The 25573-nt window shown below is 42.4% G+C and overlaps 1 protein-coding gene across 4 annotated transcripts in view; it reads right to left on the bottom strand.

Moving 5' to 3' along the window:
* Window positions 1-5259: 5259 nt before the first annotated feature.
* Window positions 5260-25573, bottom strand: part of SV2B (synaptic vesicle glycoprotein 2B) — a 203239-nt gene continuing 182925 nt past the window's right edge. For 3 of the 4 annotated variants that reach the window (XM_029238183.1, XM_029238180.1, XM_029238182.1), the window contains 5 exons: window positions 24658-24822; window positions 16626-16759; window positions 13101-13301; window positions 8898-9057; window positions 5260-5609 (listed from right to left, as the gene is read on the bottom strand). In XM_029238183.1, coding sequence (XP_029094016.1) covers window positions 5426-5609; window positions 8898-9057; window positions 13101-13301; window positions 16626-16759; window positions 24658-24822 — 844 coding nt within the window. In that variant the 3' untranslated portion in view covers window positions 5260-5425. The remainder of the gene's footprint in view (window positions 5610-8897; window positions 9058-13100; window positions 13302-16625; window positions 16760-24657; window positions 24823-25573) is intronic. The other variant, XM_029238181.1, reaches the window with a different exon arrangement.

Below are 25573 nucleotides of genomic sequence, written 5' to 3'. Positions count from 1 at the left end.
GTTTCTTGCATTTTCTGTATTCTGTGTCCAAGATTTTGGATCATCTTTACTATCATTATTCTGAATTCTTTTTCAGGTAGACTGCCTATTTCCTTTCATTTGTTAGGTCTGGTGGGTTTTTACCTTGCTCCTTCAACTGCTGTGTGTTTTTCTGTCTTCTCATTTTGCTTATCTTAGTGTGTTTGGGGTCTCCTTTTTGCAGGCTGCAGGTTTGTAGTTCCTGTTGTTTTTGATGTCTGTTCCCAGTGGCTAAAGTTGGTTCAGTGGGTTGTGTAGGCTTCCTGATGGAGGGTACTAGTGCCTGTGTTCTAGTGGATGAGGCTGGATCTTGTCTTTCTGGTGGGCAGGTCCACGTCTGGTGGTGTGTGTTGGGGTCTGTGGCCTTATGATTTTAGGCAGCCTCTCTGCTAATGGGTGGGGTTGTGTTCCTGTCTTGCTAGTTGTTTGGCATAGGGTGTCCAGCACTGTAGTTTGCTGGTCATTGAGTGAAGCTGGGTCTTGGTGTTGAGATGGAGATCTCTGGGAGATTTTTGCCGTTTGATATTACGTGGAGCTTGGAGGTCTCTTGTGGACCAGTGTCCTGAAGTTGGCTGTCCCACCTCAGATGCACAGCCCTGACTCCTGGCTGGAGCACCAAGAGACTGTTCTTCACAAGGCTCAGAATAAAAGGGAGAAAAGGTAGAAAGAAAGAAAAATGATAAAATAAAATAAAGTAAGATAAAATAAAATAAAAAATTATTAAGCAACAAATTTTTTTTTAAAGTTACAAAAAAAACAAAAAAACCCCGAACGGACAGGACCCTAGGACAAATGGTGAAAGCAAAGCTATACAGACAAAATCTCACACAGAAGTATACACATACACACTCACAAAAAGAGGAAAAGGGGAAAAAGTAATATATCTTGTTCCCAAAGTCCACCTCCTCAATTTGGGATGATTCATTGTCTCTTCAGGTATTCCACAGATGCAGGGTACATCAAGTTGATTGTGGAGCTTTAATCCACTGCTCCTGAGGCTGCTGGGAGAGATTTCCCTTTCTCCTCTTTGTTCGCACAGCTCCCAGGGTTCAGCTTTGGATTTGGACCCGCCTCTGCATGTAGGTCGCCGGAGGGCGTCTGTTCTTCGCTCAGACAGGACGGGGTTAAAGGAGCAGCTGATTTGGGGGCTCTGGCTCACTCAGGCCGGGGGGAGGGGTGCGGATGCCGGGCGAGCCTGCAGTGGCAGAGGCCGGCGTGACATTGCACCAGCCTGAGGCGTGCCTTGCGTTCTCCCAGGGAAGTTGTCCCTGGATCACGGGACCCTGGCAGTGGCAGGTTGCACAGGCTCCTCGGAAGGGGGTGCGTGGATAGTGACCTGTGCTCGCACACAGGCCCCTTGGTGGCGGCAGCAGCAGCCTTAGCGTCTCATGTCTGTCTCCGGGGTCCGCGCTTTTAGCCGCGGCTCACACCAGTCTCTGGAGCTCATTTAAGCAGCGCTCTTAATCCCCTCTCCTCGCGCACCAGGAAACAAAGAGGGAAGAAAAAGTCTCTTGCCTCTTCGGCAGCTCCAGAACTTTTCCCGGACTCCCTCCCGGCTAGCCTTGGTGCACTAATCCCCTGCAGGCTGTGTTCACGCCGCCAACCCCAGGCCTCTCCCTGCGCCCCGCCTGAAGCCCGAGACTCACCTCTCAGCCCCGCCCGCCCTGGCATGTGAGCAGACAAGCCTCTCGGGCTGGTGAGTGCCGGTCAGCACCGATCCTCTGTGTGGGAATCTCTCCGCTTTGCCCTCTGCACCCCTGTTGCTGTGCTCTCCTCCGCGGTTCCGAAGCTCCCCCCTCCGCCACCCACTGTCTCCGCCCGCAAAGGGGCTTCCAAGTGTGTGGAAACCTTTCCTCCTTCACGGCTCCCTCCCACTGGTGCAGGTCCCATCCCTATTCTTTTGTCTCTGTTTATTCTTTTTTCTTTTGCCCTACCCAGGTACGTGGGGAGTTTCTTGCTTTTTGGGAGGTCTGAGGTCTTCTGCCAGTGTTCAGTAGGTGTTCTGTAGGAGTTGTTCCACGTGTAGATGTATTTTTGGTGTATCTGTGGGGAGGAAGGTGATCTCCGCGTCTTACTCTTCCACCATCTCCCTCCCATCAGGGTTTGTTGAATAAACAAATGAATGGCTGACTGAATGGATGCATACATACTAATCCTTTCGTGTTTATACTGGACCTTCAACTTACTCTATGTAAACCAATCATGTGAGCTTTCAATGAATGGCCACAGGTAAGTGTTGGTCACATTTTCCCTTTCCTCAAAGACTATGGGAGACCTTGTAGTAACATATCAGTGACTGAGAGATTAGTCCAGAACTAGACGGACAGCATCATCGTAGGACTTGTAACTCACTCTAAGAACTACATGTCACCTTGGTCACATCATTGAACCTCTCAAGGTCCCCCTATGCAAAATAAGGAAGTTGAAGGAAATGATTGTCAGCACTCCTTCCAGCTGATCCAATCAGTCTAAGAATACAGAATAGACTGTAGCGTCTGGAAATAATCTCTAGTCTCAGTTCTTTAAGGTTTGCTTACAATTATTTTTATTATTATTTTTAATGAACTAATACAAGGTGCCAGGGAACCCTGGGAACGGGGTTATTTATTACATGACCTCTGGGTTGTGTGCTATAAACGTCACAAATAGGCACACCCCTTTCACTATTTATTTCCAGTAAAACAAAAGATCAAAAAATCAGCATCAAGGGATGACACAATACAGCTGAGACCATTAAAAGTAACTACTCCCAAACTGGGCATCATAAAATACATCATGAACTGCAAACAGATTTACTCAATGAGGGAGAGCCTCATCCCTTTAATTCTCCACGGATGCCATAGGGAATTTCTCAGGGTAGAACATGAAATGAAAAAGAAGCGCCTGGCCAGGAATGCTGTACATTATCCCCCAATGACCTGCCACAGAGACTATTTTTAAAGAAGCATTTATCTCAGCAAGAGTGACAGCATTTAAGAAGTGGCCAGGTCCCACTGCCAGACAATCCTTCGTGGGAAAAGGCTGCGAGCATGGCTGTACCTTTACAAAGGCCTGAATGATTGATGGGATGCGCATTGCCCTTGGTTGGTTAGGTTGTTGGTATAAAGGAGCCATAAAGATAATGCAGAAGTTAGAACTTAGGAATCAAATGGAGTTTACCCCAAATCGTTGCAGCCATTCCAATGCTCAAAAATTAATCAGGTTTTAGATTTGCAAGATCCATCATAACTAGAAATGCAGACCCTCACTGCCTTGTAAACTTCTTAAGCAGTAACGGCTCATCGAATTGTATTATCCCATTGAAGAATAATGTTATAAGGGATGTGGTAATCCCAGTTTACACAATTCTGTTTTATGAACCTAGCCAGTGTATTTTGTATCACAAGCAAGTATATTACAGCTATATTACATCGGCTCTCTCATTACTGATGTAGCACTGATGTTAGGTAACTCCTGTAAAACACTGAGAGAAACACTAACGCACAATGGTATATTTATATATTTGGGGGAATCAGGATGTCAAATCAGAGTTGATATGTCTTCCTTCCCTGCACAGAAAAAAAAAAAAAAACGGCCAGTAAATAGGTGGGGAACATGAGAAGCAGAGAAAACCTTTTAACCATTAAAATTGATCTCAAATCCAGGGTAGAAATGTGTTATAGAATATACTCTTTCCTCCTGTCTACCTTCTTCTACTCCAGAGAATAACCAAAAGATGGCCTGAAGTTATCACGGGACTTGGTGTTTCTCCAAAACAGAAAATACACTCAATGCAGCCATCATTTTCTTTAAATTTTTGAGGTTTCTGGTAGAGAAAGTGTGGCACGTTACAGAATTGAGAGCATCGCAAATCAATTCAAAGAACTAGTTCTTGGTGACTGGTGTTCACCTGGCCTCAGCAAGTTCACCTCTGGTGGCAAGGGTTTTACAGCTCACTGTCCCTTCCATGCAGGACAGTTCTGATGGGTGAAACATTGTTCTTTTTCTATGGAGTCAAGACTTCAGTCTATTACTGACCTTTGCCAAACAGTTTGTCCTGGGTTCCTCACCCCACCCCCACCCCTACCCCCATTCATGTTTCAAACTGGATCTGAGGAAAGTGTTCTCCTGGAACACTGAAGGTAAACATATGTGACATCCACTACACTCCCTAACTCCCATGTCAATGACTGCTTCAAAAACCCTGAACCGAGACATATCAGGTAGATTTTTCATTGGACCTGACCATTATAACAAATACGGATTGTGTTTTACTGCTAAATTTACACTTTGAAGATCTGTGGCTACACTTCCCCATCCCTCCCTCAATCCCCCACGTGGTCCACCGTGTTTTATTCTCGCCTACAAAGAGGATGCCAGAGGTCACGGAAGACTTCCCGTGTTTCTTCTGGGTGAGCAGCAACGTCAAATGCCAGGATGGAAGATGGTGAGCTTGCGTTTCACCAGTGATCTGTGTAAGAAAGGAAAGTAACTCCTCCCCCCACATGAAGAAAAGCGCCTGGATGAAAGGAACTGTACAACGTGAGTTTGCTAAGTGCATCCTCTCGACAGCAAGTTAAACGGCTGTAAGAAGTCGTGCTTGCACTTCATTCCATCAGCCCCAATTTTCTGGAAACTCAAACACCAAGTCCTCTCAAAATATGGCTAAATGCTGGCAAATATGTGCAGATATCATTTCTGCAAATGATCCCAAAGACAGTTATGTACAAAGTTAGTTTACAGAAAGCTATCCCATTAAGTTTCTTTGACGAGATCAAAATAGGAATAAATGTTATCCTTAAGTTCACCACCTAATCATCATGGAAAACTTAGGACCCTTCGAGGGGGTAAAGTAGATTTCTACAGATATTGCTCACATATTTGGTTTTCTATATCAGAGTATCTTCAATGCTATTGTGCCAATTTTCAAATGGAAACTATGATAAGTAATACTTTAAATGCAAAAATATATGTATCCTGTACTTCAGTATTCATATGATGACTCAACTTCCCTGCCAGGTCAATTTGTCAGGTCCTCCGGCTCCAAGGGAACTTTATGGAGGACATTGAGTGTTTCTCAAATTCATTTTGAAATGAATGAAAAAAGTCCTTGCACCTCACTTGTGGAAATACTCCTTACTTAGTTTGGAGGGCATGATCCCTCCTCCCTCGCCCTGGGCTGGGGACGCCATTAGCCAAGCACATAGTTCTGGGACTCTAAGGGAGGACAGCTCAGGACACCCTCAAATCAGTCACCTGAGTTACAAACATATAGACAGCTGAAATGGGTGCTAGGCTAGGGGTCACAAATTCAACTTCTCTTCCTGTGCTATCCAGGTGTCCTCTGGACAGTGATGGACAGGAAGTGTAGGTGCAGTTAAGGTTCCTGGACGAGGTTCTTCCAACATTTCCTTTCCCCGTAGGTTGTTCACATCAGGACCTGTTCTCGAGTCTCTGGCAGTCGTAGAGCAATCAGGCCACCCCCAACGAGAGAAGTAGCAGCCAGAAGGATGGGGACCACTTTGGTGATCCCAACAAAAGAAGCAAAGATGGTGTTTCCCAAGATGGCACCAAATTTGCATAATCCATTGAGGATGCCAAAGGCTGTTGCCCTGTAAAAGAAGAAGAAAGTAAATCATTCTGGGAGATGCAAACTAGACCTCCTTAGATATGTGGGACTGGGTTCTTTCTTTCCCTTGTTAAAGAAGTATGGTGAAGGTGTGGGAGGGAATTTTTCTTCCTAAATGTAAAAGTAACACATTCTTACTTTAGAAATTTGGAAGTACAGAATAACATAAAGATGCAAGAATATATAACTTCACCACTGAAAGTAATCACCATTATTAACATTTTGGAGTATCTCCTTCCCCAACTTGAAAGAATGAAGAAGGATGAAGCAGAAAGTGTAAGTGTTCCCTATTAATAACACTTCGACCCTCTTGTGGCAGAGACTGCTAGTTCTCCCTAAATAGCATTTCTCCAAATGTAAGACTACATTTCCCAGATTCCCTTGTTTCTGAGTCTGGCCATGTGACTAAGTTTAGGCCAACGGGATGTAAGTACTCCCAGCAGCTCCTGAGAAACTCCCTTAAGAGATGTCAAGAGTGGTCCTTTTGCTCTCTTCTTTTATCTTTTTTCCTCCCATCCTGCTTCCTGGAGTATAAATGGTCTCATCTTGGATCATAGTTGAGGTCATGAAAGAGGAAGAAGAAGATAAAAAGAGCCTTTAGTGCCTATCTTCCTAAGTGTGCAGTTATTTGGGGTCTGTGTCACCCATGGCAGAAGCTAATCTTAATTGTTATTAATCACACTTCCCAGTGATAACTACTGTTAACCATCAATCCTTTTCTGACTCCATCTATATACAGAGACAATATTCCCAGCACTAGTCCTCCTTAGATTAAGCAAAATATCTCTATTTCACACCACTAGTTTATGAAGAATATGGCTATATTTTTGTACTTTAAATTCTTTTTACATTTTTTCTGTAACTATACTACACTATACCTTTATCCATTTTCACCAGCCCCAATCCCCATCCTTTTGTTTTCTGAATTTTCTTAGATATTTTCACATGTGTATTTTTCCAAATAAACTTTAGACTCATTTTTTCAAGTTCCCAGAGTGTGGAAAAATCTCATGGAGTTTTGAATGGACTCTTTAAAAACTAAAGAATACTTGACATTTTTGTAAGATTAAACTTTCGTAGAGTTCAGTAAGATATATCTTGACATACAGTTGAGTCTTCTTTTATATCTCTCAGTAAAGCTTTATGGTTTTCTTCACATAAGTGTTTCACCTTTCTCATCAAATTGATTCCTATATATTTTATGATTTCTTCTATTATTAGATGGATTTTAATTTTTTGATATATTTTAAAATCTATAAATTATTAAATTAGTTTTATTATTGACCACCTTACCAAATTATTTTATTGTTTCTGGTAGTCGCTTTAATTCTCTTAGGTTTCCTGGATTTAAAATCACATACCATTGAACTAATGATAACTTTTCCTCCTCTTATTTCTTGTAAAACTTAGAAGTTCTTTGATTCACAGAAAAGGCTCCAAATTCACTATTCTGTGCTTTTCCATAGCTACCTCTATCCCAATACCTCTGTCATCAATCTTGGGAATATCATTAAGATTTGATGCAGAATTGCATTTACCTGCCTTCCACACCACTTCACATTCCTTTCTGGCCAAAGAGCCACTTATCTGCTGTCCTGAAAATTCCTCCTCCAAGAGGAGAAATAACTTTTAAGCAATGGCCTTGACCCTATGCCTTTAAACCAGGCCTCTTCCCATAGGGCATGCACAAAATAAAAGGAAACCCTGGGCATCCCTGCCCCATTCTCCACAAATGCCCTAGACCATCATGCCTCATACCCACCTTTATTTCTGCCCCACCCTTTTTTTGTCTAGTTCTGCACCTTTTCACTTCATTTCCCATTGGCAGGCCTGTTCTCACCTCCCTTTGGATTGCACGATACATATGGTTTAGTCCTAGTTCTTCTCTCCGGGACAAGGTTTGCCCTTATCCTTTGCATCTTGCCATCCACCCCACCCTATCAAGCCTTAGCCTTCCCACTCCCGGCCTATGCCAGCCCCCAGGCAGGAGAAACGCAACAATCTAAAAGACATTTGGTCCATGGAACACCAAGAAGACCAAGATGTGGCCATCATCAAAAAATCTACAAACAATAACTCCTGGAGAGGGTGTGGAGAAAAGGGAACCCTCTTGCACTGTTGGTGGGAATGTAAATTGGTACAGCCACTATGGAGAACAGTATGGAGGTTCCTTAAAAAACTAAAAACAGAACTACCATATGACCCAGCAATCCCACTACTGGGCATATACCCTGAGAAAACCATAATTCAAAAAGAGTCATGTACCAAAATGTTCATTGCAGCTCTATTTACAATAGCCAGGACATGGAAGCAACCTAACTGTCCATCGACAGATGAATGCATAAAGATGTGGCACATATATACAATGGAATATTCCTCAGCCATAAAAAGAAACGAAATTGAGTTATTTGTAGTGAGGTGGATGGACCTAGAGTCTGTCATACAGAGTGAAGTAAGTCAGAAAGAGAAAAACAAATACCATATGCTAACACATATATATGGAATCTAAAAAAAAAAGGTTCTGATGCACCTAGGGGCAAGGCAGGAATAAAGACACAGATGTAGAGAATGGACTTGAGGACACGGGGATGGGGAAGGGTAAGCTGGGATGAAGTGAGAGAGTGGCATGGACACATATACACTACCAAGTGTAAAATAGATGGCTAGTGGGAAGCAGCCGCATAGCACAGGGAGATCAGCTCGGTGCTTTGCGACCACCTAGAGGGGTGGGATAAGGAGGATGGGAGGGCGATGCAAGAGGGAGGGGATATGGGAACATATGTGTATGTATAACTGATTCACTTTGTTATAAAGCAGAAACTAACACTCCATTGTAAAGCAATTATACTCCAATAAAGATGTTAAAAAAAACAAAACAAAAAACACCCTAAATGCAATGTGGTATATTGGGTTGGATCCTGAAACAGAAAAAAAAGGACATTAGTGGAAGAACTGGTGAAAACCAAATAAAGTCAGAGTCTAATAATGTACCAATGTTAATCTCTTAGTTTTGACAAATGTACCATAGTTATGTAAGATGCTAATATTAGGGGAAGCTAGGTGAAGTGTATGCAGAAACGTTCTGTACTATCTTTTGAACCTTTCTGTAAACTTAAAATTATTCCAAAATAAAATGTTTAGTTAAAAAAATGGAAAAAAAAAAAAAGAAGAAGAAGCCCAAGATGGCCATGGTGGAGGATCTTGGGGCAGATAGACTTCTGGCCAAAGAAGTCCAAGAAAGTCCCAGAGGGAAGCCCAGAGAGGAACTGACCTCTGGTTGGTGGGATACAGCTCCACCGTGATCACATCCAGAGCATTCCAGGCAGCAATGCTTGTCCCACAGAACAGGCACTGCCAGCCAATCATCGCCGATTCACTGTTGCCAAAAAATAGGAAGAAGCAGCAGACAGCCGAGATGAGCATGGAGCCACCTGCAGAGGGAGATCAGGGCAGAAAGAAACATGAGGCCCGTGGCAGACGACACCTGAAAAAACAGATTCATCTCTACACAAAGAAAGATGTGGACCCCATACATGGTACCCCAGCCATGGGATTAGAGACTTCTATGTGGGTCATATCACCAGAATTAGCCTCCAGGAAGGATTTCGAAAACCTCACCCTATGGTGCTGTCCAGCCCAGAATAACTGAGAACAAGGCAGAGGGTGTGGGTATTAGTAGAGAATTTATTATGCTCCAGACATTGTTCTAAGGTGCCCGAGATACATCAGTATCAAAAGACTCTACTCTCATGGAGCTCACATTCCACTGAGAACACAGCTGCAAACGGGCAACAGAAGAACACCTGATCAAGGGCCATGCTGCTTATTTTCATGTATGCCCATCTCCACCCCAGATATCTGAGCTGCCCTTCTCAGCTCTGCTCTGTGCCCCGGGAAGCTAACCCCCATGGACTGCATACCTGGGGGTTCCTTGTCAGTTGTGAGGAGAAAGGGCTTGGCATACTTCTTCCTAATTCCCATCCTGCTTTATAAGCCCTTTATTGGCAAAGGCTGCTTCCCCCCAGGACGACAGTTCCTCCCGGACACTGCCTGCTCCTTGGTTTCAGCTCTCCCTGGGCTCAGTTACTGCTGTTTTCTCCCTTTGTCCCTGCAGCCCTGGAGGAAGAGCCTGCTGCTCACTTTTGCTAGTATCCGGGTGTCTCATCTGCCTCATTTGTTCCCATAACCCTGCCCACACCTCTAAAACCTGCCCCATCATACAGTCTCTTCCCTAGAACTCTCTGGGGTAAATTCCTTTTCCCACCAGGACCCTGGGTGATACAGCTAATGATAAGAGATCCCACTGAAAGAAGGCTATGTCAAATCCTACTGAAATCCAATACGTCCAGCCCAGAAGAGCTTGGGAAACCTGGAGTGAGTGCAGGGCACAGAACAAGAGGATGTCTGGAAATGCAGTGGGACTAGTTAGCAGAAAGGAAGGAAGGAAGCAGGTCCCAAACAACCAGCTAGAAAACAGGGCAAGAGTCCCACCCAGGCATCAGAACCCTGGAGGAGGGAGGTCTTCAGGTTGCCAAGAAACCAGAAGGCTGGTCTGGCCTCACCCACAAGTGCCTCCTGGGGGGCCTCCACCTGGAATCTCACCCTCAGACCTGGAGCTGCCGAGACTGGTGCCAAACCCTGCTGAAGAGCTGGGGAATGGTAACTGTCTGCTTTATGTCTATTGATTCTGAGAAGGGCTAGGGCTGTGACTGGGTAGCCTGGTAGCCTCTTTCCAACAGCAAGAAGAGAACTAGAATGGGAGGAGACTGGCATCTAGTGGACCACAAGTGCCCTGAGAACTGTATCATCGACATGCATGCATCCCTCAAAGTGGCCAGCCATGGGGCTTGGCGTACAATGTTTGTTGAATACAAAATATTATCATCAAATAAATTCAGTGATAGGGAACTGACCCCTCAACTATGTTAGGTCTTCCCACGATAGGTCCCTCTGGTGCCCAGTTCTTCCACTCTCATCACTAGTTCTTACTCCCCTTGTGATGGAAAGGCCTGAGGTCAAATCCCAGCTCCCCCTGTGTGACCTTGAGTGAGGTCACAACCTCCCTGGGCTGTTTCACTTTCCCCATCACAGGGCTATGGTGAGGGTTAAATATGCTAATATTTACAAAACGCTTGGAAAAAAACCTGACCTATAATAAGCACTTCCTAAGTGTTAGTTAAATGAAATTTCTAGTTTACATCTGTCTCTCCCAATAGATCATTTTTCCCTTAAGCACAAGGATGCTGTCTGTGTCAATTATTGCTGTATTCCCATTGCCAACCATACAGCCTGGCGGAGAATTATGCTGCATAAATTAATGTTTATTGAATGAAGAAATGAAGAGTAGCAGGCTCATCGGCAAAACTTCCTTCTCTGCTGTTAACAAGGCACGACTTCTGCCCAGGAAAGGGCACAGCAGCAGAGAAAGCAGGATAAATGATTCTCCAGCAGACTCGATAGGGGATTTGTCTAAGGGTCAGGGGAGAGGCAGTTTCAAAACAGGTCACCCACATCCCATCGTGACATTTATTGAGCACCTAGTATTTACTGGGCCCTGAGAATATCGCAGCTGATGCACTGTATGCCAGACCTTTTACTAAAGATACAAAGGGGGCACTGTCCGAGCTTTAAACCATCTGGCTCGGAAACAAAATACAGGCATTAATAAAAAAGCAAGATAAAAAGAACAATAAATATTAGTTCCAGATATCCAGTTTGGGGGGTATGGCTCTATTTAGCATTAGAGAAATCAATTTTTATCTGGGATACATTCATGATGACAAGAAGGGCTTCAACAGTGAAGAAGAGGCTGTCCACTCTCTCCCTGCCCTGCCTGCTCCCTGCGCCCCGCCCTCCCTCTGTCACTGGTCGAGGGGGGCCGTCCATTCTTCTTCACAGATGCACCCACCCCACCCTTCATCGACCCTCACCTCCCAAGAACTTCCTCAGCTACTCCAGGACCTGACCACAGAATTCACTGTTCAACCCTGGACTTAAAAGACCAGAGACAGAAATTTACTTTCTGGTATGAAGATTGCTCTTTTCTCCTCCAAAATTGTTGTGTTTTTTTCCCATAAAAATAGGCTTGTCAGAGCTGCTCCAAGTGATTTAGTTCAAGTGCCAAGTAAAAATGTTTGGGTTCGGTCACCTGCTTTTCTTCTCTACGTTGATTAGACAGGTTGGAGAGACTGCTCCAAACACACTATTTGTCTAGCTCATTACATATTAATATTTCCAAAATAAATTTTTAAAAAAAGGGCCAGTGACAGAATGGCAGAAGTGTCACACATCTACTCTCACAGTCTTTGTCTCACTGGAGCAAACAGAGGTATTATTTTAACCATTGTGCTTCCAACTCATCTAGGAAAGAGGTCATCTTCGCTGGCTCAGGTCAGTCCCACAGCATTACTAAGTGGCAACTCAGTGGCAGGCACCGTGCTGGGCACGAGTGTCACAGAAGTTAATAAGCCACCATCTTCCGTCATCAGGTTTCAGGTCTAACCAGGGCATCGCCGCTAACAGGGGACACAGCTCAATCTGCCATGCCTGAGAGATGACTGTCCTCACCACAAGATTAAAAAGCAGAAATCACAGGCATGTCTTGGGCTCACCATTCTAAATATTCATGCTACTACTTATTGACAAAATGATCATGTGATTTATCTTGTTTCCTTTGAGCTTTGCTGCTAGGATCTTGGAATTGATTTTTACTGATCAGCTATATCCCTGGGGCAGAACTCATGGCATGTTTATTAGCCTATGGTCTGCTTCCCCTTTCTTGGCCTTGACTCATATTCTAATGGGTGTACAATTTCCCTGGCCCTGGGTGTGTATATTTTGTTTCTTGTTCACTATGCCTGGCATGTGTTTCAGTAACAAACTGCTGAATGAAGCAAGGCAGACATGAGAACCTGCAATGCACCAAGCACTATGAGATGCTTTGGGTACATTATGCTCAATCTTCACAAACCCCTACCAGCTCATTATAGGTCTCCTCATCTATAAGATAAGGCCCAGAGACGTAAAGGAATGTGTCCAGTCAAACAGCCTTTAGGTGATAGGATTCCAACATGAGCCTATCCAACTCCAAAGCCCCAAATGTTATCACTATTAAATAATCATAAGTAATAGGATTTATTTTAAATCATCAAATGAAACCAATGCTCATTTAAGAGCATTTTACAGAGTGGGTACAGTGGATGTATTTAATATCCTATTGAAGTGCTAATAACATAAGTAACTGTCACAGAATTGCTGAGTCAGGAAATGAAGATGTGTCCCTGGCATGGACCAGACCTCCACGGGGCCCTGGGGTTTTGCAGATGTGCCTCCTTGGTTCTACACCAGCAGATTCCATCTTACCTGTGTGGTTTCCTGTGTGAGATTTCTTTAAGAAAAATTCCACTGCTTTCATACACTTTAAGCCAGTGCCTTAGCCCACTAGAGCACGGATGCGGCGTCCCTAACAACTCACCGATCATCTTGAGCCTTCCGACTCTATCCATGAGAAGGGCAGATATGATGTTCCCAGGCAAGACAGACAGACTGCCAAGGAAGCTGACGAGGTAAATCAAGAAGTCGTTATCTTGCTCTAAGTCCATGTGGCAGCCCTCCTTCTGCTCCAGAAAGGTGACGTTGATAAAATGACAGTTGATGAACTTATGCTGGTAGAGGTCTGCGGAGAGAAGGAAACGTTTGGTTCACATGAAATGGAGGGAGGCTGGGGAGATTTGGGGCAGAAACAGGGATAAAGTTATGCCCCTTCCTTGGGCAGGTGGCACCGCCCCCTGGCAATCAGACAGTCTCAAAATCCAGGTGATGCGTGGCCAGGTATGGATGAAGTGGGAAACCTTTAAAAATGTAACGACCTGTTCAAGCTCCTATAAGCAAGGGGAAATGAACATTCACTGAGGGACATGTTTAAGTACAGCATCTTTCAAGCCAGATAATAGTTCTGTTTGTATCAACAAGATGACATTGAGGGCCACCGTACCTGGGCTACTCCTCTGAGGCTACCCAGTGTATACGAGGGAAATGACCAGAGAATCGGATCCAGATTGAGCCAATCACTCCAAAGCCCATGCAGAAACCTGAACATGCTTCAGAATAAAAACCATTTGCTCCTTGGTTGTGGAGGAGGGAAAGAGATGACTAAGTAGAGTACAGTGGATTTTTAGGGCAGTAAAAACACTCTGTATGATATTATGATGATGACTCTTATCCATGTGTCCAAGCCCATAGAATGTACAACAGCAAGAATAAACATTAGGGCTTCCCTGGTGGCGCAGTGGTTAAGAATCCGCCTGCCAAGGCAGGGGAAATGGGTTCGAGCCCTGGTCCGGGAAGATCCCACATGTCACAGAGCAACTAAGCCCGTGCGCCACACCTACTGAGCCTGTGTTCTAGAGGCTGTGAGCCACAACTACTGAGCCCACGTGCCACAATTACTGAAGCCCACGTGCCTAGAGCCTGTGCTCCACAACAAAGAGAAGCCACCGCAGTGAGAAGCTTGTGCACCTCAACGAAGACTAGCCTCCACTCGCAGCAGCTAGAGAAAGCTAGTTTGGGTGATGATGATGCCTAGGTTCATTAATTATAACACATGTACCGCCCTGGTGGGGGATGAGGATAATGGAGGAGGCTATGGCATGGGAGCAGGCAGCATATGGAAATCCCTGTATCTTTCTTCCAATTTTGTTGTGAACCTAAAACTTCTCTAAAAAAATAATGTCTTAAAAAATAAGAATAACCATTTGCTTCGGAACCAGTTCCATGTTTTCTGATACCTTCTAACATCAGCTATTCTAGCAAAAAGGTCACTATATAGGCTCTCAGGAAACCTAGGTTTGGGAACTGGCTCTGTGGCTGACCCACTTTAACCTCCCTGAGCTTCTACCTACGAAGTTAGAGGAAAACACCTGATGATCTCCACTGCTTCCCAGCTCTGACATTTCATGACTGCAATGTGTTTGCAAAAGACCTCAATAGACATTTCTCCAAAGAAGATATACAGACTGCCAACAAACACACGAAAGGATGCTCAACATCACTAATCATGAGAGAAATGCAAATCAAAACTACAATGAGGTATCACCTCACACCAGTCAGAATGGCCATCATCAAAAAATCTACAAACAGCAAATGCTGGAGAGGGTGTGGAGAAAAGGGAACCCTCTTGCACTGTTGGTGGGAATGAAAACTGATACAGCCACTATGGAGAACAGTATGGAGGTTCCTTAAAAAACTAAAAATAGAACTACCATATGACCCAGCAATCCCACTACTGGGCATATACCCTGAGAAAACCAAAATTCAAAAAGAGTCATGTACCAAAATGTTCATTGCAGCTCTATTTACAATAGCCAGGACATGGAAGCAGCCTAAGCGTCCGTCGACAGATGAATGGATAAAGAAGTTGTGGCACATATATACAATGGAATATTACTCAGCCATAAAAAGGAACGAAATTGGGTCATTTGTTGAGACGTGGATGGTTCTAGAGACTCATACAGAGCGAAGTAAGCCATAGAGAGAAAAACAAATATCGTATGTTAACGCACATATGTGGAATCTAAAAAAATGGTACAGATGAACTTATTTGTAGGGCAGGAATAGAGACCTAGATGTAGAGGACATACATGTGGACACAGGGGGGAAGGGGAGGGTGGGACAAATTGGGAGGTTGGGTTTGACATAAATACACTACCATATGTAAAATAGATAGCTAGTGGGAACCTGCTGTATAGCACAGGGAGCTCACCTCAGTGCTCTGTGATGACCTAGATGGGGGGGAAGTTGGGGAGGGAGGTCCAAGAGGGAGTGGATATAGGTATGCATATAGCTGATTCACTTCATTGTACAGTAGAAACTAACACAACATTGTAAAGCAATTTTACTCAAATAAAATAAAAAGAGTGTTCAAGCAAAGAGGCAATAATTTTCTCTTGAAAGAGAAAATAAAAGTATGCCAAAGAGTAAATGTATAGAACTCACTGATATTTTTTTTAAGTTCAGGATAAACATAAATTAGGAAGATAAATCCCATAATTGACTATTTAAAGACCAAGGGATATTTAGAGACCAGATATTGAACCTTTTGAGGCTGATATCATGGAGGAAAAAGATGTTCTTGCATAAACTGTGCCTTGGTGCCAATGCCAGGGAGAAAGCATTGATCTGGACATAATGCAAGTATCTCAGTGGAAAGCTCACAGACTTCAGAGCTAAACAAATTAAGAGATGAATCAAAGTTCCTCCAACTTGCTAGCTGTGGCCTCGGACAAGTTGCTTAAGCCCCTGTTTCCTTAGTTGTAAGATGGGAATGATAGTACATTTCTTACTTGAGGCAATATTGGTGAAGCCCCTGGTAAAACTCAATTAGTTTCCTTATAACCCAACTCCACTTGGTATTAATTTATAATGAGAGCAGTAAAAATAATGAGGAGTGAGAGAGTGGTGGAATTTTGTGATTTTTTTTTAATCATGGAAATCTGAAATCGTGTAATTTTAAAATATTCTTATCATCTCATTTCACGCACGAAGCTTGAAAAGATGCAGTTTTCCCTTTTCATTTATTATTGTGAGAACACATGTCTTGAATTTTGTTTCAAATTATGCTAGGTCTTCAAGAATGCACTCCAGGTATAAAATGCAGCCCTCCTGGAATGCTGTCTTTTTCTTTTTTTTTTAAATATGGGTCATACTTTGTTCCTACCAAAGATCCTTAGCATATAGCATCAGTCTCGTTGAGATCAGAACACTTGTCCAGTACTTTTATTTCCATTTTACATGTGATCAAACTGAGACACAGATAAACTAAATGCCTTGGTAAAGGCTGTACAAACTTCTTTGTTGCACAAAGAAGCCCCAATGTGGGGCTGGAACCCATTTCTCCACATGAAGACTCAGCATGAATATCTGTGAATACTTTACTACTCCTAAAGCTTATAACTGAGCAGTTTGATTCTAGACAACAAGCCCACCCTGTTCGTGCCCTTACCTGTGTTATAAAAGATGGTCGATTCAATGGTACAGTTTTTGAAATAGGTATCAGTCGATGTAACGTCTTCAAAATAGCACTCGTCAAATAAAGTGTCCTCAAAGAGTACATGTTTAAAGTACATCTTTGTGAACCTGTGGGAAAAAATTAGCCCCTGAATGATTCACCCAGGAAAAAAAAAAAAAAGGAGACTTGAGACTCAGATGGAAAACACAGAAAGGCAGAAAAAAGGAGAACTGCAAACCCAAAGGTGCTGGAACGTTATTTTCAACCCAGACTAGTTCCCCATTTCTTCACTGTGTGTTTATAAATGGGGAGGGGCCTCAGGACAGTGGAAGCTGATGTCTAGTCCAGGTACACAGCCTGTGGTTCCCATATGCAGGTTCATGGACCTCCTACATCAGAATCACAGAAATGTGAAACAGTGTGAAATGAAAATGTTAATAACATCTTACTATAGGAGTTTTAAAAACATGAATACCCCTCAGATGGTCTTAGAAGGTTTAAAGGCAGTAGATGTGTGAGGGCTTCAGAATCTTTGTTGAACCAAAAAAAGTGGGGAAATGGGCACTTTCATCCACATTGTTGGTAGAACATAATTGGTGCAGCCTCTTTGGAGAGCAGTTTTGCAAAATTTAAAATGTACAATCCCTTTGACCTAGGAATACCACCTCTAAAAATTCATCATACACATACTTGCTCATGCATTCAAAGAGACACATTCACTGATCTTCATTGCAACATTGCTGATAACAGCAATGGATTACTAGATAGATAGACAACAGATAGATAGATGATAGATGGATAGATAGAGAGATAGAGAGATAGACAGATAGATACCATACAGTGGAATACCACATAGCCATTATAATTATTAGGTAGATCTATATGTCTTAATACGGAACCATCTTCAAGATATATTGTTAACTGAAAAAATTAAATACACTATGGTGTTTATTGCATGTGACCATTCATGTAAGAAAGGATATGGCACATATGCCTGTAAATGCATAGCATATACCTGGAGAGTGATGCAAGACACTGGCAGATGTGGTTGGCCCTGAGGAGGTACAATGGGGGTTGGGCATGAGACAAACGTAATTTTTTCTTTATATCAAGTGTACATAATACTTTTTTACTTAAAAATAAAACAGTCAATAAGAGGTAAAAACCCCTAGATGATTATGAGGTGCAGCCACATTTAGGAGCTGCTGCAAGACTCCAACTCCTACATAAACTTAAAAGAAAAGAACAATATTACATTTAAAAACATATACTGACATACATTAACATCATCCCCTATTGGTTATATTTACCAAGCTTGGTTAAACTTTTAAGCAAGAAACCTTTGGCTATGGCTTCATTTATGAAGAATTACAACCCGTTCATTCATCTGTCTATTCATTTATTTAGATATTCAGTCTTCAGCAAATACTTACACAGCTTTAGGTGTTACGAGTACAGAGAAGAAAGACATGGTCCCTGCCCTCAAATCTAATGGGAAAAAAATAAGCAAACAGGCAACTACAAGTCAGTGGGAATCACAGTGACAAAGGTAGCACAGGGTGCTGAGGGTCATTGTTCCTCTTCACAGCCACCAGATCATTCAATCCATGACCACATGCAGTGCGCAGTGCCCCTTGCCCTTTATGCTCTGCTGTGTTCTGCTGAGAATGCTAACCTAGAGCCACCTCTCATTAGCTTCTGCCAAAAGACCTCCCACCCAATAAGAAAGCCTGGGTCAGTGCTTCTCAAAGAGAAGTCCCCAGACCCCTTGCATCAGAATAAAACGGGAGGTTATTGTGAAAGATACAGTTTTCTACATTCCATCCTGGACCTCTTGAACTAAGATCACCAGAGGAAGATGCCAGATTATTATACTTTAGAAAATGTGAGAGTCACTGATCTAGGAAGCCAAAGTGTTTTCAACAATTTTTCTTACGGTTAAATTTGCTGCAGACTTTTAAACAGCAGCCTCCAAAAGTTATCACTGGACAATTCATATTTCCATGGAAAACCTAATCAGTAAGCCTTTGTTACAGGAAGATGGCTCTGATGTCAAAATTAATGTAATTTGTATGCTGAATGTATTTATTCAGGAAAGCTATTCCTGGAGACTGTCTCAGGTCTTTGCCCTTCTTAATATATCCTTCTCTTTAATACAGTGATAGGCTGGTGATGTGGCCTTCGGTGGTATTTTAATGTTCTACCAAAAGTGGGTGAGAAAGCAGAGCCATAAATCATAATAGGTCTGACACAGACAGACCTTAAAATGTATCTCCAAGTAAGTTATAAAAAGCCAAAATCGTAAAAGAAGAGATAAAAGGAGAAAGGGCCAAGGCATATTTTATGAGTCTTTTACATAAATCATCTCCTCCTATCTCTAATTTATTACTAAACTGGTCCGAGATTCTTCATTCAGGAGATTTCAAAGGCTGAAAGAAAAGTTAACAAAAGTATCTTGTGGAACTTTTCTTTTAAGGAAGCAGAAGCTATTGGCGAAAGAAATAAAAGAGTGGACTTAGGACATGGCCATCTTATATCTCCAAACAGTTGAAATATTATTTCATGGAGAAGCAGATTTATAGGCTGGGAAATACTGGTGCTAATGTCAACCAAACAGACTCTCTAAGGACATATGTTCTTGTGCCTCAGAATATAAGATTGATACCAAAGTTGAATAAGAACAGTATAAGGGGGTTTCCCTGGTGGCACAATGGTTGAGAGTCCGCCTGCCGATGCAGGGGACATGGGTTCATGCCCTGGTCCGGGAGGATCCCACATGCCGCGGAGCAGCTGGGCCTGTGAGCCATGGCCGCTGAGCCTGCGCGTCCGGAGCCTGTGCTCCGCAACGGGAGAGGCCACAACAGTGAGAGGCCCGCGTACCGCAAAAAAAAAAAAAAAAAAAAAAAAAAAAGAACAGTATAAGGGAAATATACACCAATCTCACGTAGATGCAAAAATCCTAAATAGCACCTTAGTTCTATGGGTTTTAGCAAACGTATGATGAGATGTATCCATCGTCATGGTCTCATGCAGACTATTTTCACTGCCCTAAAAATCCTCTATGCTCTGCTTATTTATCCATCCCTCTCCCCTAACCTCTAACAGCCACTGATCTTCATAGTTTTGCCTTTTCCAGAATGTCATATAGTTGAAATTATACAGAGGTAGCCTTTTTTAGAGGGGCTTCTTTCACTTAAGAATGTGCATTTCAGGTTCCTCAATGTCTTTTTATGACTTCATAGCTTACTTCTTTGGCCCTGAATAATACTCCATGGTCAGTATGTACCACAGTTTATTTATCCATTCACCTACTCAAGGACATCTTGGATCATCACTGGATAATATGGTAGTTCTGGCAGAGGGTATATGGGAAATCTCTGTGTCTTCCTCTCAATTTTGCTGTGAACCTAAACTGTTCTAAAAATAGTCTTAACAAAATAATAAGTTGAAACCCAATTTGAAATATTTGCACAAGTTTTTTGTAAAAAATAAAGGACATGTACGTTGCCTCCAAGTTTTGGCACTTATGAATAAAACTGCTATAAACATCTAAACAAACAAACACAAAATTAGTAAATCAAATTTGTCAATGTATTGACTGCCATTTTAAAAAATTCACACTGGGGGCTTCCCTGGTGGCGCAGTGGTTGAGAATCTGCCTGCCAATGCAGGGGACACGGGTTCGAGCCCTGGTTTGGAAAGATCCCACATGCCGCGGAGCGACTAGGCCCGTGAGCCACAACTACTGAGCCTGCGCGTCTGGAGCCTGTGCTCCACAACAAGAGAAACCGCGACAGTGAGAGGCCCGCGCACCGCGATGAAGGGTGGCCCCCCGCTCGCTGCAACTAGAGAAAGCCCTTGCACAGAAACGAAGACCCAACACACCCAAACGTAAATAAATAAATAAATAAATAAATTTATTAAAAAAAAAAAAAAAAGATCACACTGAATGATTAAGCTATATCCCAGGAATCAAGTATGGTTGAATACTGAAAAAAAATATTATTTTAATATATCATATTAATAGGTCCAAGGAGAAAACAATATGATTATAATAGATGCAGAAAAACGTTTGACAGATTCAATACACTTTCATGATAAAAACTCTCAGCATACTTAAAACAAAAAAGAATTTCCTTAACTTTATAAAGGAGGCCAATCAAAAGCATACAGCAAATGTCATACTTAAAAGGAAGACACCCCAAATGCCCCCACTGAAGTCAGGATACCCATTAGCATGGCTTCTATCCATCACCAAACCGGATGTCATAATCAGCACAATATTGTACATCAACTACACCTCAATTAAAAATAGTTAAAAGAAGTAAATAGCCTAAAAGTAACAAAACTAGTTGAAACATTTATAGTATGAGAATTACACATTCACATCTATAACCTAGTATGATATTTACCTAAACTTTAAAGCACACAAAAGAATGCTGTACAATGTTTACTGATACATAAATATATTGGAAAAGTATAAAAACACACATGAATGTAAAACACCAAATTTATGACCGTGGTGATCATCACTCCTCAGGAGGAAGAAGAAGAGCATCAAGAAGGGCAACTGAGTGAGTGATGTTTAATCTATATTAAAATCTGAAGTCAATGTAGCATCGTTTATGGTTTTACAAAGCTAGGTGCTCTGAATAGGGTTGTTGGTGTTATTCTCTATTCTCCATGTATTTGATATATTTCATGATGGAATAAAAAGGAAAAGAAAGGAGACAAAACAATTGTTATGGGCAGGTGATAGGCTGGTATAACAATAACAAGGGGAAACTATTAGAACTAATAAAAGAGCTCGGTTAGAGACAAAACAAACATCCCCAAATCAACAGGATTTCTATTGATCTGCAATAACCTGGGTAAATGTCTGATGGAGGAACAGCAATCCCATTTTCAGTAGCCAATTAGTTGTAAAATATTCAGGAAGAGGCTCTATAAGACCTATGCCGGACCTAGATTAAATTACAAAATTTTGCTGAGATATTTTATTAAATCTGAAGCCTGATGGACATTACATATCAATATTATGACTTTCAGATGTGGAATCAGAGGCTTAAACAGGTCGGTCAGAGGTGGCTCAGCTGTTTACTGACCCATCAAGGCTTGGAACCCAAGTCCCTCAAGCCTTGGCTACTTCCTCAGACCTGAAGCCAAAAGGTACATTTAACACATTTCCCACCCTTGCCAGCTTCGCAGAGATTTACTGTCCTGAAACACACCCACTGCAGATGAGTTAAATTCCTACTGATGCCCCACTAAAAAATGCTTTTAACAGTGTGGGTAGCATTTCATTGTGATGTGTGAAATCAACCTTCTCTCTTCTAGATACGCATTTGCTTTCTTTCTCTCTGCTCTCCCTGCTAAAAGTAATCTTCCCCCATGTGTGATAGTCAATAAAGTAAATAATTTTATTTAAATTTTTAATCAGCAAAGTGTGGATAAAGTCTAAGGGGGAATACTGGTATGAATGGGGACAATGCCCCATCCAAGCTAAAGAACTTAAAAGAATTTAACTCTCCAAAGAGGCTCAAGGTTTCCAAAGGTGGCATGTTTTCTAGTTTATGACCAGCAGATGGCAGCATAACTCAAGAAAAGAAACCAGGTTCAATTCCTCAGATTAGTTTCAAAAGTTCCTAATCTTTTTCCAAGGAGAAAAACACCATTTTTATTCAAATAAATTGCTGGGGTAAAAATTATGAGCTTCAAGTGACAGTGGTATCCCCTGGTTAAAAAACTGAATTACATATATATGACAAATTAAAATGAATTCACTGCAACTTCTGAAGGAATTTATACTTTAATAATCACACAAAAACATTTGTATGCATTTGAAACACAGAAACATGGTAGAACACCTGTGTGTGCAGAATATTTACATCCACTCCCAGACAATCATTGGCCTGGTTATGCATTTGCAGACCCTTAACAATAACTCTATTGTTCCCTGGGGTCCTGGTTCCACAGATGAGGCCACCGCCTTCCTCAAGCCTTAAGCTTTGGGAGGCTGGGATCTTTTAAAAGGACAGAGTGGAGCAGAAGTTCCCATTTTCTGTGTAGCTAAGTCTTAGAACTCCAAAACCTACTTTTAAAAATCATAACAGCTCTGGCATTGCAATTAACTTTTTAATGCAGAAAGCACCATGTAAAACAGGGCCTTTGTGGGAATGCAGAGTTTCCCAGTGAGACGGTATTTGTAGTTGTCAAGGTCATAGGTTGGAGTCCGAATGCATGAATTGGTGAGAGATATTTCTAATCTATTTACATTAGCTGTGTGATTTGGGCAAGCAACTCAACCTCTCTAAGCTTGCTTCCCGACCTGTAAAAGAGAAAGCATATTTCTTGCCTCCTGGAGTTTTTGTGAGGATTAAACGAGATAATCTCTGAAAGGCACTTAAGGAAGCACCTGGCACACAGAAGTGTCATTACCATTGTTATTATTACTAACACCACAATAGAGTATCACTGAACATTGGAAACTTCATAGATAAGGTCTCTTTTAGTGAATTCATCTCTGCAGGGAATAACAACATATCATGGGTGACATCTAGCCCTCCATAATGTCCCTTAGTTTTCAACATTTCCAAAGCGTTCTAATAAAGAAGGGCAACATTTCTTCCTTGGCAATGCCAACGCAAGATCTCTGGGCTTATATTGAAGAGCCCTGACGGTGAGAAATACTGGGGAGAGTTGCCATCCACCAACCACTAGCCTTCGAGCTGCCATCCCTGGAGTGGCCACTCTCAGCAGATTCCAGGAACCGAAGTGTCCCCAAAGACAGCATGTGCATACATGGGCACGTGAAGGTGGAGATGTTTGTGACTGAGCCTCGGCATTTTAAAAAATCATCTGAAAATCTGAATTCCATGTCCATGGATAGTCGGTCCTAACTTTCCTGCCCCAAAGGCCTTATATTTGTAGAAATAACATTCCCCCTTTTTTTGTCACACTTTCTTTCTCATCCTAAATAACAGTGAACATTTGCTAAGGTCTGGCCGGTAAGAACATATGGACTAGACTGCCCAAGCCAACTTCCTTGGACTTCACCCAGACATACACTTCTTTCTCACAGTCACGGGCATGGCCACTTAGACACACAGGTGGGTGCAGGCTGGGGAAGTAGAACCGAGTCGGAGGAGAAAATTCATGGTGATAATTCTTGCACAGACACATTAACCTGGGGGCAGTTTATACCACTGACACTGGGCTGTGGTGTTTCTGGTGTATCATGCCCTCACCTGACCCAGTGAACTTGCTAAGGATAATTCAAGGAGGGAAACAGCAGAGGTGAAAATGCTCAGTTTAGTGGAGCATGTGGCCTGGAGGAAACTCTGTCCTGCCCTGACCCATTTGGGGCCTTCAGAAGGCAACCTCAAAGAGGTGTTCTGAAAGCCCAACAGGCTGGACTATCCACCTCAGTGTCCCAGGAGTAGGAAGAGGAGGAGTCAAACAGATTGAGGAGGATGTGGGCGGGACTTTTCTAACACTCCGCTCATTTTTGCCCCAAAGCACAACAACATTCTTGATGACAATGGGCCATGCCAATCGACGCTTGGAGGTAATGTTAGGAGAAAGAATAACATATGATAGTGTTACATTGGCCTCTGGATTTGCTTCTGAAGAAGCATCCAGAATCAAAGAAAAAGCTCAACAGCCAGGCTGTGAGTTGGTGCAGGACCTCACTGGTGAGAGCTCTGGGACCTCTCTCCAGGCAGGCATCACTGAGGGGCTCTCTGCGCATCACCATTAAAGATGCGAGGTCTCAGGAGAGATCATTTGGTTGACCCTCCTTGGATGAATCGACCTTAGGCAGGATGACAGGGGACAGCACAGTACAGACAGAGCCACCAGGGGCACTGTCGAGTCTCTGGCAGCCATGGTAAGCTGTGATGCTCCACCAGCCTTGGAGCTCAATCCTCGCCATATTGAATTCTTATCTTCCCAATGGCTCTCTCCCCAAGACAGTCCCCACACACAGCCCCCTTGATCTGAGGAAAGCCCATGGTCTCCCACTTACTTGTCATTCACAAGTTTCCCACGTCGGTGAATCTGATTTTCCATTGTGAAGTTGATTGTGACACCATACACGTGCTCATCATGAAATACCTTCATTTTGGACTTGTATGCTTCATCTTGAAAATACCGGATCATATCAGGGAACCAAACTGTCAGTCCATAGTAACTGTAATACAGAAGACAGAATATTTGAGCAGCAACACCATCAGAGACTGCATTCAGGACTTGATGTAAATCAAGCCCATTTTAAATGTATCAGTATGGTTCATTAGAAATATCTAATAATATAACTCATCATATTAATAGATTTAAGGGAAAAAAATCATGACGACATCCATAAGTGCCAAAAAGGTATTTGATAAAAAATGACATTCATTCCCAATAAAAACAATAGATTAGGAATTCATGGATGCTTCCTTAGCATGTAAAAATATATATATCTCAGCTCAAAAGTCAGGATCTTTCTTAATGAGGAAACACTGCAGTCATTACCACTAACATAAGAAACAAGACCAGGATATGCATTATCAGCACTACCGTTCAACACTATGTTGCAGGTCTTAGCTAACTCAGCTACTCATGAGAAAGAACATAGGAATATAAAGTTGCAAAGCAAGAGGTAAAACTATCTGGAGGGCAGACAGCAGAGGCAAGAAGAACTACAATCCTACAGCCTGTGGAACGAAAACCGCATTCACAGAAAGATATACAAGATGAAAAGGCAGAGGGCTATGTACCAGATGAAGGAACAAGATAAAACCCCAGAAAAACAACTAAATGAAATGGAGATAGGCAATCTTCCAGAAAAAGAATTCACAATAATGATAGTAAAGATGATCCAGGACCTCAGAAAAAGAATGGAGGCAAAGACTGAGAAGATGCAAGAAATGTTTAACAAAGACTTAGAAGAATTAAAG

The sequence above is a fragment of the Monodon monoceros genome, unplaced genomic scaffold (assembly GCF_005190385.1).
Source record: "Monodon monoceros isolate NGI ecotype Baffin Bay Population unplaced genomic scaffold, NGI_Narwhal_1 Super_Scaffold_21, whole genome shotgun sequence".
Classification (NCBI taxonomy): Eukaryota; Metazoa; Chordata; class Mammalia; order Artiodactyla; family Monodontidae; genus Monodon; species Monodon monoceros.
Note: the sequence above shows the minus strand (reverse complement) of the source record. Positions and strands in the feature narration are given on the sequence as shown.